Source organism: Lissotriton helveticus, chromosome 8 (assembly GCF_964261635.1).
Source record: "Lissotriton helveticus chromosome 8, aLisHel1.1, whole genome shotgun sequence".
NCBI classification, from domain to species: domain Eukaryota; kingdom Metazoa; phylum Chordata; class Amphibia; order Caudata; family Salamandridae; genus Lissotriton; species Lissotriton helveticus.
This window is the reverse complement of record NC_136069.1, coordinates 812,429,793-812,444,091: the sequence shown is the minus strand read 5'-3', so window position 1 is coordinate 812,444,091 and position 14,299 is coordinate 812,429,793. Positions and strand designations below refer to the sequence as shown.

General features: G+C 41.3%; 1 protein-coding gene across 2 annotated transcripts in view; it reads left to right on the top strand.

The window, feature by feature from the left end:
- Nucleotides 1-12,180, top strand: part of FGF14 (fibroblast growth factor 14) — a 1,298,256-nt gene extending 1,286,076 nt beyond the window's left edge. For both annotated transcript variants that reach the window (XM_078657628.1, XM_078657629.1), the window contains exon 5: nucleotides 8,929-12,180. In XM_078657628.1, coding sequence (XP_078513754.1) covers nucleotides 8,929-9,065 — 137 coding nt within the window. In that variant the 3' untranslated portion in view covers nucleotides 9,066-12,180. The remainder of the gene's footprint in view (nucleotides 1-8,928) is intronic.
- The last annotated feature ends 2,119 nt before the right edge of the window (nucleotides 12,181-14,299 follow it).

Genomic DNA, 14,299 nt, shown 5'->3' with positions numbered 1-14,299 from the left:
AGTAGTTGAGGTACGGAGGTCCCTCATCATGAATGGCTTTGTAGGTGTGTGCGAGGAGCTTGAAGGTGATTCTTTTGTTGACTGGTAGCCAGTGTAGACCTCTCATGTGGCCGGTGATGTGGCTGTGGTGGGGGATATTGAGGATGAGTCTGGTGGAGGCATTCTGAATGTTCTGCTGTTTTTTTAGGAGTTTCTGGGTGATGCTGGCATAGGGAGCATTGCCATAGTCAAGTGCTTCTGAGTTTTTCACTGGTCCAGAGGTGGAAGAGTTGGGTCTGAGAGTTCGATTTGTATATTTGGTGCCAACTTTGAAGTAGGAGAAGGCTCTTGAGTCTTCCACCCCTAGAGGTGTTCGGAATTTCCTCACGCCCTGGATCAAGACTGATTTGCATATGGCTGGATCCAAAATGGGGTGGCTTGGTGAGCAAAACAATGATGGATTAAACCCAGATCTGTGACTGGGGGTGAAAGTTTGATTTGTTCAGCGTTCCATCCATCATCTGTTCTTTTTGATTTTGTAGCCCTAAGTGAAAAGGGTATGCCCAGATGTGGGTCCCTTCTCACTGTGCCACTGGATTCAAGCTAGACTGGCTGATATGGGGTGATACCCTGAAAAGGGCCCCAGGATGCTTGTTTCCGGTCCAGGGAGGACCTGGCCTGGCAGTTCAAGCTGGATTGCTCCCAAGGGGAGCAGGGTAAAGACTGATTTGCATATGGCTGGGTCCAAACTGGGGTGGAGTTGTAAGCAAAAAATGATAGCTGAAACTCATGTCTGTGATCTGGGGTGAATGTTTGATTCATTCAGCATTCCGTCCATCATCTGTTCATTTTGCATTTGTCGCCCTAAGTGGGAAGGGTATGCCCAGACATGGGTTCCATGCTCACTGTGCCACTGGATTCAAGCTAACCTGGCTGATGAGGGGTGATACCTTAACACCGGTTCCAGGATGCTTGTTTGCAATCCAGGGAGGCCCTGGCCTGGCAGTTCGGGCTGGACTGTTTCCATGGGGAGCAGGGTCAAGACTGATTTGTATATGGTTGGATCCAAGCTGGGGTGGCGTGATGAGCAAAAAACAATGGACTAATCTCAGATATGTGACTGGGGTGAATCTTTGATTTGTTCAGCATTTCGTCCATCCTATCTTCTTTTTAACGTTTAAAAGGGATATTTTCAGAATCGTGACTTAAAATCTGACTTTATTATTAAAGATGGTTTTAATTTACAATTCTTTAGACACCAGACTCGATACTCCAACTTGAGCCCAATTGAAAGTTAGTACTTATTAAATGTAATAAGGTAACCCCAAGTTATCGTATGGGAGGGGCAGGCCTTGCAGTAGTGAAAAACTAATTTAAGTGTGTTTCACTACCAGAACATCTAAAAGTTTAAAGTAAATGTCCAAATTTATAAATTAACTGCACCCTTCCATATACTTTGTTTGGGACCTACCATAGGGTCATGTATATTTATTAAAAAATGAAGGTTGAGGCCTGGCAAGATGTTTAACTTTGAGATACCCTTTTCCGTCCATGGGTCAGTTTGCACCCTTGATTGGAGTTTGATGTGCTGTTGCCATTTTGCTTAAGAAAGAAGGTATTTGGGTACACAGCACCGGAGATTTACTTTTGAATTATAGTTCAATAGATTGAGAACACAAGCAGGTTGCATCGCTGTTTAATTAACCAGCTAATTTTGTTGAAATTTTGTACATGTAGAAAATCATCAATGACCATGACCATGGCTTGTATGTATGTTTTCACATTGTTATCATCACATGATTTATTTTATTTATTCATGTATTCAGATTGTTTGCGTTATGCTTATTGCATTTATCGTTTAATTTGAGCATAACATGATTTTTTTCTTTTGTTGGAATTAGTGTCTGTTATTTGTGAGTGAACACTGTTCAGACTCATCTTATTTGTACAGCAATGTGGGTGCATTGTGATTAGAGTATTTTATCTCGTCACTGTGTGATGTGTCACGGATCAATCACAGGACATAATTTATAAACACTCTGCACACCTGCGTGTGTTTTATTAGAATATTCTCTCACAATTTGGATAGATTTGGAATGCCTTATTGATGCAGGTAATGTTTAGTTTTTCAGCTACCGCATTTTAAGGTATATTTTGTACAGAATAGATTTATTTTGCAGTCACAGCACAGCTTTTTTGCATGTTTTGGTTACAGTATTGGTGCAAGTTTTACGACAGAACACGTTCATTTGGCTAAGAGCAAGTGTACTTATCTAATATCAGGCACAACATTTAGGTTTCATTAATTGGCACTTCATGACTTAAATTACATTTTGTTCATGTCACACAAATCATTCAGGTTCACTTACTTTCACCTATGCATGTGCTTGTGCAGTTGTTATTTCATGCATTATATGCATTGGTGGAGGAGATTAGATTGCATATTTTTAGGTCTTGATTATGTAACAGTATGTTTGATCCCGAGTTGGTTATATGTGGTTCACATATGATTATTTTTTATCATACTTACCCACGAGGAAGGGCAGTTTTCCCGAAATGCATTAGGTTTATATCATCTACATTTCATTATGAGGAATGGTGAATCCCAATTTGTTTCTGGAGAAAAGTGTGGACAGGAACTTGAAATGGAAATATGGGATCATGAAAATGTATGGCTAAAGAGGTTTATTCATGGAATAAACTAAAAATGAAAGAAACTGTTTAAACTTCAATGGACTGTCCATTTTCATTTGCTGACAGTGCATTTTGGGCTTGGGGATCTAACGAGGCTCCAGCTTCTATTTCAAAGATGTTTAACTTGCCAGGTCTAAATGGTAGTTTAAAACTGCGCTTACGGGTTGCAATGGCAGACCTGAGACATTTTTGACAGGCTACTTAAGTAGGTGGCACAATTCGTCCTCCACTAGTAATATTTAATTTACAGGCCCTGGGGACATATAATACCACTTTACTTTGAACTTCTAAGTAAATTAAATGTGCCAATTCAATATAAACCAATGTTGCCATGTTTAAAGGAGAACGCACAAGAGCTCTACATGTATAACTTCAAAAGACAAGTGCTACTAAACCTCCAACAAGTATGAATTCAAATGGCCACTGCAGCGCCCAAAAGCAGGGCCTAAAATACCCACTCTAAGAAAACTGCCAGCGTAGGACAGAAAACTAGTAAAGCTTCCCTAGCCAGATCTCCTCTTACCGCTGGGCTGCTGTCATGCTGGGAGTGGGATCATAGTGGCCAGCATGATCACGTATTGGTGGGGGGCCTTGAGCACTACGCCATAGCTCCCTTCTTTTTCGGTGGCAGGGAAGGCATACAATCCTGCTGAAATCTTTTTTGATGGGTTGCATGCAATCAGTTGCTCTTAAGAACTTCACATCTGAATCATTTTCGCTGCCTTGTGGGGTACCTCAGGGCTCATCTTTGAGCCAAACTCTTTTTAATCTCTATGTAACCCCCTTGGCATCCCTAATCAAGTCCTTTGGGCTATCATTAGTGTCATATGCCAACGATACCCAAATTATGTATCGCTATCAGCCAAAAGTAGGGATGGTAGGATTTTTAAAAACTGTATGGTGGCAGTTGTCTCTTGGATGTGCCAGAACTGCCTAAAGTTAAATTCAACAAAGAGGGAGGTCATCTTGTTTGCAAATCATCCCAAGTTCTGGTCCCCTAGCTGGTGGGCTGAAGAAGTGGGCTCTCTCCCCAAGACAGTGAGAAGGAAAAAAATCTGGGTGTCATGATTGACGACTGATTATCCTATAAGGAGCAAGTAAATAAAATTGTTCCAACCACCTTCTCTCTGCGTATAATTTGGAAAATTGCCCAATTTTTATCATCAGACATGCTTAAGACAGTGGTCATAGCATTAGTCATTTCACGAATAGACTACTGTAATGGGATTTATTCTGATCTACCCAAGAAATATCTAAAAAAAGTTGCAGTCCGTACAAAATGCGGCAGCTCAACTTATCACAAAGATTCCTAGATTTGGCACTGTCTCTCAAGCCATCAGCAGTCTTCGATGGCTGCAAGTGAGAAAACACATAATCTTTAAGGGACTTTGCAAGGCCAAGGCCTGACCTACCTTAGAGACAGGATTAGATGGTATCTGTAAATGTTAGAAATGGGGGTCTCTAGTTGGCAGAGGTAGGTACCTTTGTCCAAATAGAGACCCTTGCTTTTAGTCAAGGTAAGGGGATACACACTTTAGATAACCTCTGCTCACCCCCTGGAACCCCCTGGAACTCTTGGCATGAGCAGACAGGCTATCCCAAAGTAACAATTAACAGGAGTACGGCCCGTTAACCCAGGAAAGACCAGGCGCAGTTTGCAACAAAAACATTGTCTCACCTGAAGAATATTAAAAAGGAACAATCCAAAACAGTGAAATAAATCACAATTGGGAAGGGGAACAAAGGCAGGTAGACCGCAACGTAAGGGTAGGGTAAAGTAAGTCAAACTATAATTTCATCAGTAGTTAAGAAGCACTACAGTACATGAATTTACAATGACCATAACACACAAGGTGGGCACTGGGCGTGCTAGTGAAGGTGGACGGCGCAGTGACACAAGGGTGCGAAAAACAGCGTGAACAGCGAGGATAGGTAAGATTAGGGTGTTCAAAAATATGCAGGTTATAGTCAGTGTTTATGTACAAAATAGTCAGATAATTAAATTGACCATAGTAGCGCCTGAGTTCTAGGCTGGGTGGTCGACGGCATTTCAACCTGAATGATTGCAAGTCATCATCCGGACAATTGTCATTACTTTGAGGGTAGTGTTCTAGTAAAAAGAGTACAGGGTGGGTGTAGGAGATCACAAAAAAAATCAAGATCTGCGATTCTTCAGGGAAGCTTGTGAGATCCAGGTGTATAGTCCAAGAGCACGGTGGCATATAATCCAAGAGCGCGGTGGCAAAATAAGAGGGATCAGGGAAGAGCATTGGAGGGAATCCAAAAGCAGCCCGGTTAATGGGTGTGGAGGATAATTTTTTGGGGGCGTAATCAAGAAGGCATCAATGAAGTACGCAGCGTGATGTCAGGGGAATATTCTGTTGCAGCAGAGGAGCGAAGCCTCTGTGCTGTGGGCAGACGAATGAAGCAACCGGAGCCACTTCATTTTTTTGCCCGCCATCGCGCTGCATACTTCATTGATACCTTCTTGATTACGCCCTTGCCGTTCACGCTCTTTTCTCACCCTTGTGTCACTGTGCTGTCCACCTTCACTAGCATGCCCAGTTCCCACCTGGTCTCCCTTCCTTTGTTCCCCTTCCCAATTGTGATTTATTTCACTGTTTTGAATTGTTCCTTTTTAATATTCTCCAGTTGAGACATTGTTTTTGTTGCAAACCAGGCCTATCCCAAAGGCAATCTGTAAAGTATTTGTACTCAAAACACACAGTAATACAGTGATAACACCAAAAATGGACACACCAGTTTAGAAAAATAAAGTATCTTTATCTAAACTCAACAAGACCAAAACGACAAAAATCCAACATACAAGTATTAAGAATATGACTTTAACAAGGTTTCAACAACTTGCTCCATAGAAAACTATGGATGCGTGATTTCTCTCAAAGTACCTGTAGTTGCAACAAAATTCACAAGGCCAAACAGCCGCAGAGATGAGAAGCGTTGAGAACACAAAGAGAGCATCAGTTCCTGAAACCATGGGGAGGCGATGCAACAGTTCTGCTGCACGTAGAAGTGATGCATCAAATTCAGTCTGTAGGGGTAAGTGATGTGATTCCAAGACGGTTCTGGTCCGCGAGTGATGCATCGGGAAAACTTACCGCACAGGGATGTATGTAAATCCGGGATGCGTCTACGATCGATGCGGCAGCGTCGAGCAGCACTGTCTTGGATTTTTCAGCCACAAAACTTTGGTTCTTGATGAGGTAACAGGTGCTGCATCGGTTTCAGGAGTGGCGCGGCGATGGATGGAGATTCTTCTCGCACATCGGTGCTGAGTCGGGAAAACGGCTGCAAGAAGAGTGATGTGTCGATTTTCATAGTTTTTCAGGTTTCTTCAAGCTCCCAGCAGCCAGCACAACCTCCAGAGTCCCAGAACAGGAACAGACACCTCCTGGCAGGTCAGAACACTAAGCAGCAGAGTGCAAGGGAGCTGGGGAGTGAATTTGTTGTGTCCCTGAGACTTCAGAACAGGAGACAAGCTGTACTCAAGCCCTTGGAGATCTTCCTCAAGGGACACAGCACACAGCAAAGTTCTTGTCCTTTCCTTGGCAGAAACAGATACTACAAGCCAACCCCAGACAGCATACAGCAAAGGGGCAGTACTCCTCCTCCAGTTTCTCCAGCTCTTCTCCTTGGCAAAGGTTCCTCTTGATTCCAGAAGTACTCTAAAGTTTAGGGGTTTTAGGTTTAATACTTGTATCCCAAAATGTCTTTGTTCTCTTTGTGCAAGGGTCTCTGAGCCCAGTCCAAACCAGCTCTGTCCTCAGAGGTGCAGCATGGCCACAGGGGATGGAGACAGCATTGTGCAAGGGAGACAGGCCCTATTCAGGTGCAAGAAAATCTCCCACCACTCTAAATTCAGCCAAGCCGCATTCAGCTCAGCTCTGAATAATCCAGGAAGGGCCAAGCACACCTCAACCCCCCCGTGGCTGTCTACAGTAGTGAATGCACATCCCCAGACCCTGTCACTCCAAAATCAGACAGTCAATACACAAACAGGCAGAGGCACACCGAATGGTTAAACAAGAAAATGCCTACTTTCTAAAAGTGACATTTTCAAATATAATAATTTAAAAACCATCTTTGCTAAAAGATGTGTTATTAAATGTTGAGTTCAGAGAGCCTAAACTGTATTTCTCTATCTTGTCCCAAAGGTTACACATGTAAGATGTTACAAAGCATTTCCTATGATGTCCTATGGGGCAAGATAGCCTTTCAATAGTGAAAAATGAAATTGGCAGTATTTCACTATCAGGACATGCCACATACACCAGTACATGTCCTACCTTTCTCATACACTGCACCCTGCCCAGTGAGTACCTTGGGCATACCATAGGGGTGCCTTACATGTAGAAAAAGGGAAGGCTAGCGCCTGACAAGTGGGTGCACTTGCCAAGTCGACATGACAGTTAACAACTGTGCACAGACACTGCAGTGGCAGGCCTGAGTTACCTTTTCAGAGCTACTCATGTGGGTAGCAAAATCAGCGCTGCAGGCCCACTAGCAGCATTTGATTTACAGGCCCTGGCACACTTCAGTGCACTTTACTAGGGACTTACCAGTAAATCAAATATGTCAACCAGGGAGAGCCAATTGTATAACACTTTCGACAGGGAGCACTTTCACGTTGACACTAATCAGCAGTGGCAAAGTGCCCAAAGCATCTAAGCAAGCAAAAACAAAATCCAGCACAGCATAAACAATACTGGAGTAGAGGCAAAAAATCTGGGGAAACCACACCAAAGATGCCAAGTCTAACAGTATCTCCTAAATAGGACTCTTCGTTCGAGTTCAGCTTGAGATCTGTTTGTTCCCCTTCACAGAAGATCTACATGGGAAGGCAGGAGCCTGATACAGTGTACAACATTACACTGCAACCGTCTCCCCTGGGAACTGAAAAATGCGACCTCTCTGCTAAGGTTCAGGAAAGACTTTAAAACCTGGCTGTTCTCCCTGGATATCTCAGTGATGTCTTTTGGGAGAGTTGATGCTTCTCTTCTCGGTCCCCTCAGTCATAGGTACCCCCAAGATGCCTCCGGGAAATCGTTAGTGCTTTATAAAAATTAAATCAAATCAAACCTGATTAACAGAATTTGGTTCTACTTCCTTTTCATCAGGGCACTACACAGATCCGGGTCCCTTTCCTTCTGCACAGTTTTTATTTCCGCCCTTTGCCTTTCCCATAAGCACCACATAGGAGGCTTCTGGGGGGGTAGGCTCCTATTGTATGCCTAAGGAACCTGAGATTGGGTAAATAGTGAGAATGTTGAACGTGGCTACCACAGACGTGTTTTACTTACGGCACGGTGCGCCTGCGATCTCTGAGGCAAGTGGAGGCTGGAAAGTATTAGAGAGACCAAAAATTCCCTCCCTCGTCCCTTATCCATCTCCACTCTTTCTATCCTTTGTTCTCTCTGTTTCCATCTCTCTATTTCTCTCTTTCTTCATTTCACTCTTTACAGTTCCGCCATTTTTAAAATCCCTAATTGCTAGAGTACATTGCTGCACACTTCCTATTGTTACTAAGCTCACCATCATGCCAATAGGTACGACAAACCGCCTGAAAACAAGCACAAAAATATATATGCTTATTAAAGATGAATGGTAATGGTGAGTATATTTTGCTGCATAAAAGAAGACTTCATGATCTATTATAGTTATCAACTGGATTTTTGCTGTACACTCCCTCTTGTTACTAAGCTCACCATGCCAATAGGTACGACAAACTGCCTGGAGACAAGCACAAAAATATATATGCTCATTAAAGATGAATGCTAATGATGAGTATATTGGACTGTATAAAAGAAGACTTCATGATCTATTATAGTTATCAACTAGATTTCAGAGGTTAATCAGAAAATTCGCTTTTGACAATTAGATTATCTTATAATGAGATATTGTAAAGCCGGAAGGGAATCAGACTCCCGCTCCTTTATAATACAAACCAGGATAGGATAATTGCATTCCATTTCTCAAGGTCCCATTAACAAGCGGCATTCTTTATGTACCATATTGTCTCCTATTCAGCATGTGCGTCACCATTAGCGTGAAGTCATATCTACATTGTGAGATTATTTCTATAACTAGCACATTCTTTCCAAAGCAATTCCACCCTAAATGTGATTATGCAAGTAGAGGCTTTTTTACTCCCTTCAGCTTTTGTCGCATTAATGGTCGAGTAATCTTGCTAACCGAGTGTGTCTTCTCTTTTTCTTTCTTCTCTTTCTATCCTAGTTGCCATGTACCGCGAGCCGTCGTTGCATGACGTGGGAGAAACTGTGCCAAAGGCTGGGGTGACTCCAAGTAAAAGCACAAGCGCATCTGCAATAATGAACGGGGGCAAACCAGTGACGAAGAGCAAGAAAACATAGCCAGGGGGTTTACAGGTGTTGTGACTTATTGAGCCATCCGCACAGTTGCGTGATTTATCCTGGCCAGACTTTGACTTCCGGTGTCCGTCGATCAGCTCAAAGCAAGTGAACTCAAGCTTGGTCTCTGCTGTTCCCGAACTCGTGTTGTAAAGAAAAGTGGATACATCCCAGCGTGCACAGCTCCTTCACATCAAAAAAAGACACCTGGAGAACCAGCTAACTCAGACCATGGAATGCCCTACCAGATATGGAATGCCTTTTTAGTATCTTTTCTGTGACTGTGACACTTCATGTGAATGACATACTTCACAAGTTCACTTGATACCTTGCCTGCTAACAGTAACCCATAAAAACCTGCCCCCTTCTTTTTTGAGCCCATTTCCAGCAGAATTTCATGTGGTATACATTCTATTTTGTAGCACACAAATAATATCCAGCCCTTTCTAGTTAGATGCTGTACAGATCTGTGCTAATGGCAGTTTCTCTTCTTCCCACTTTTAAAAAAAATGAGTCTGCCCCGGTTTGTGACCTTCCGCAGGAAAGCTGTTATTTCATTGGACACTTTGAAATGTTGCAGGTGGCCTAGCTCGAAAGCAACCAGGGAATCAAGAAGTCTTCAAAGAGCTTTTCTTGTAAGTCATAGCTCCAACAGACAGGACCATTTTCATCTGGACTGCAGTATTCATTTAAAGTAAAATTGCTATGGTAAATGAAGCCTATTCTAATGAGATGAGTTGACATTACTGTTGAGGGAATCTTGCAAAGCGGGGGCAGTGTGAGGATCACATTGCTCACTATCTCCTGACATTCCCCCCTTTGGTGTACTCTTTTATGTGCTGGCAACATATCACAAACTGACTGGTAATACATTTTGCCTTGCCCAGGAAGCAAAATAAAACTGAGGTCAACTGTGCATCCTTCTATTTCTCTCCTTTGACCAATCAAAAGTAACTGCTTTCAAGTGCAGGAGAGTGGAGCAATTTGAGCCCTTTGAACAGTCCTCAGTTATTGTTAGAAAAAAACATAAGGCCTTCAACTTAGTATTTAGCATTGTTGCATCCTGAGTCAAAGCATGAGCTAGGCTGTTCTTGCTTTTTATTAACAGCAATGCAGATAGATGGGACATAAATTTGAGTTCTTTTTTTTTTTAATCACTTGCAGAGATGTAATTTTTTGCACAACATGTAGAGCCCAGTGATACTCCCAAGTGAGAGTACCAGTACTGGCAGTGCTTCCAAGTCAGTGTACCATTTCTGGTACATGCTTCGAGCACAGCCTGATCACAGGGTGCATTACCTTGACCTGAGGCTTTGAAAAACTGAGACAGGAGGGTTTCTAACTCATCATGAGTTTTGGTCCTAGAGAGGTTAATTTGTGTTGTTAATGTCAGTAGAAGTAAACCGTAGATGCATTGCTGTGGTGCCGGGCTATGCGCAATACGCGCTGTTGTTCAAGAGCAAGATTGGAGCCCTTAAGTTACAAAAAAGTTTAAATCAACTCGCTTTATTTTCTGCAAGGCAATCATTGTAACCATGTTCTGTGAAGTGACTAGTGGGATAAATGTTTAAACCCACAAACTGAGGGTTACCACCCCCTATGGAAGCTGTTGCTCTAATCACTAAAAGAAAGTGGTTGTGTCGCGGCTTTACTCTGAAAACCAATATTGTCTGAAATTTGAGTATGACATGGCGTAGTTGAAAGCCATGTGACAAGCGACTTCAGCTGTCTAAGACAGGCCAGTTGTAGTCAGTTTCAGGGCATGCACCATTTTAGTTGATCACTATCATGCTCCAATGCTAAAAACCCACACGCGTTCACTGTGCTGCTTTTTGGATTCACGTTCTTATTGACCCCGCGCAAGGCAACAGTAAAAGCTTGTTTTTAGATAGCTAAGAGACAGGAAGCACATTAGGAAGAAATTCATTATCTAGGTCTTCGAGGAAAAAGAAGCTAATTTAGATGCTGTAACGAAATATGCACAAAGATATTTTTAATTTGAAACTTTTGGAGCTGGGCTCTCAGGGCCACACCCACATGCGCACGCAGGCACACATTCAGACACACAGACTTACACACTGTTTTCAGCAAATGGGTGCCCACTCACGGGGTGGGTCTCCGCTCCGCAGACCAGTTGACTGGTTGAAATGAAGGATGAATTTATTTTTGTATATGACTAGTACGTACTGTATATGTATCACACCTCTGTTTTTTTTGTTTGTTTGTTTGTTTCTACGGTTTGTCTGTAAGCGTGTTTATTCCTACGAATGGATGTCTTAAACCAGTTTCTTCTTAAAAATATGTTTAACCATAGAGCAGAGGGGTTCTCCTTGTTATCTGTGCTTTCGTTAAGACCTTTGAGTTTGTCTGTTGTCTCACCTGTTGCATGGGACGAGGATGGTGATGATGAGCTGCATGTCATTAGGCTATCTGTATCAAGAAGTTGTTGGTATGTATTACTAAAGTTACATGCATATATGCAAAGGATTTGTCTGCATTGTACAGTTTATGTGTTGACTATCATTTGTTGTATACACGGATGCAAGATGTTGAATAAACTATTTATATGAAGGCAAAGTGAAAGAAGCAAACAGCATTTATGGAACAGATTGTGCAGGGCGGCCTTTCAATGGGGGCTACATATATGGCGAAGGACCATGTAAATAAGGTACTGCATTTTGATTCCTCCCCTTATACCATGCCAAAGAAAATCTTAGCTCCTTAATGTTACCTCGACGGTTGTTTCCCGTGACCGAGTGCCACCCCTTCCCATCACAATTGAATTTACTGTAAGAATATTATGAACTGTCTGTTATTACGAACATGCTGTATAGTGAAGCCACTGGAATCAATTTGTACTGGCAAATTGTGTGTTTTGTACTTCTATGTACATATAAACAGAACCTTAAAAAGATATTACGCAAACGTTGCCTGCTGCATGGGTCACTGCCTATGGCCCGCCATTGTTTTGCCTTTTCTTTATGTAATCCCAGAATGCGTTGCACAGTCCAGATGAGATAATTTAATAACACTGTTTTGGTAATGTAAAGGGAATGTGAATAATACAGATATTCATTATTACTTCTTCCTTCATTTCGTTCTTACAATAAAGTTACATTTTTAGTGCAGCATGTTTACTCGACAGCCACAATCCTATAGAAATACTGCAGCCACCCTGACTGTGTCCAAATTGTGTCTCAATTATCAAAGCACGGTCTTGAGAGAAATTTGATGGTTGTATGGTTTGCAGAATATAGAGGACAAAAATATTGTGCGGACAAACTATTGTGTCAAAAATATCTGTATGTGCATGTTGGTAAGTATGTATTTACTATTCATAACTCCACATCTACGTACTTTGAATATATATATATATATATATATATATATATATATATATATATATATATATTACCTACTGGATATATAGTTAGGATTGTTTTCCGTAGGGAAATCGCAACATTCTATTGGGAATACCTTTGGTGATGGTTGAGGAATCTTCCTGAAATTTTCCTTAACTTTGCCTCGCGGCGCTCCGCTCCTTCTCTGAAAGTTTGGGGGGGATTCGTCAAGCGGGGGCTGAGATAAAAGGGGGGTCCCAAAACGTGTTTTCCCCATGTTAATTTCCATAGGGCGGTGGACTCACTTTTAGCCCGAACGGCTGAATGGTTTTCCACCAAACTTGGCAAAATTGTAGGGACTGGTAGCCCGATGTGCCTTTGCTATGTCTCAAGATATGTGCTCCAGTGGTTTTTACGAAAATTAACTTTGAAAAAATATATATTGGGCTACATTGGGCTATATATATGTTAGAGCCCAAATGTAGCCCAATGTAGCCCAATGTAGCCCAAAGATGGCCACCAGAGACAAAAAAAACAAATGTAGCCCAAATATCAGCCAGATGTAGCCCAACTATAGCCCAATGACAGAATGTCCCAGAGTGTTCTAAAGAACAACTAGAGCGCTAACAGTCTTACTTATCACAAAAGTATGGCACACCTGAAGTCATCTTGATTGGAATAAAGTGGTAACACTTAAAACATTTAATTTGCAAAGGAACAAAATGAGGGGGTTCATTTTGCCATAGAAATTATGATTAGTGCTGAAGAAAGAAAAATTAGGGCACATTTTGAGTGACTTCTCAAATCCTCTTATATTTCATTAAAAAAATTCTGATATGCAGTCTCCCAAGATGGCCACCAGAGACAAAAGAGCCCAAATGTAGCCCAAATATCAGCCAGATGTAGCCCAACTATAGCCCAATGACAGAATGTCCCAGAGTGTTCTAAAGAACAACTAGAACGCTAACAGTCTTACTTATGACAAAAGTATGGCACACCTGAAGTCATCTTGATTGGAATAAAGTGGTAACACTTAATACATTTAATTTGAAAAGGAACACAATGAGGGGTTTCATTTTGCCATAGAAATTTTATATATATATATATATATATTCACTGAAAAAACCATAGGTTACACACCAGTTATAGTTAGGAATTAGCATTTAAAAAACCTTTGAAATTCACTGAAAAAACCATAGGTTTCACACCAGTTATAGTTAGCTGGAAATTTTACTCGCATAAAACCATTGCAATTCCCACGTTATAGTTAGTTGGACTCACTATAACTTGCACGTCTGCAATGCACTGCTGACGACGTCACATATTACATCACTCATGCATATATTTAAATATTTAAACATTACTCGCTAATATATGTATTCACTAAGATACACTTAATAAGCCAGTTAACCAATCAGTTAAAAAAAACAAACACTGAAAAAACCATAGGTTTCAGGCCTTATATAGTTAGGAATTAGCATTTAAAAAACCTTTGAAATTCACTGAAAAAACCATAGGTTTCAGGCCTTATATAGTTAGGAATTAGCATTTAAAAAACCTTTGAAATTCACTGAATAAACCATAGGTTTCAGCCTTATATAGTTAGGAATCAGCATTTAAAAAACCTTTGAAATTCACTGAAAAAACCATAGGTTTCAGGCCTTATATAGTTAGGAATTAGCATTTAAAAAAACCTTTGAAATTCACTGAAAAAACCATAGGTTTCAGGAGTTATATAGTTAGGAATTAGTTTTTAAAAAACCTTTGAAATTCACTCAAAAAACGATAAGTTTTAGTGGTGTTATAGTTAGCTGGACATTTTACTCATACAAACCCAATGAAATTGCTCCTATATAGTTAGTTGTACTAACTATATTTCGCGCACCCGCAATCCAC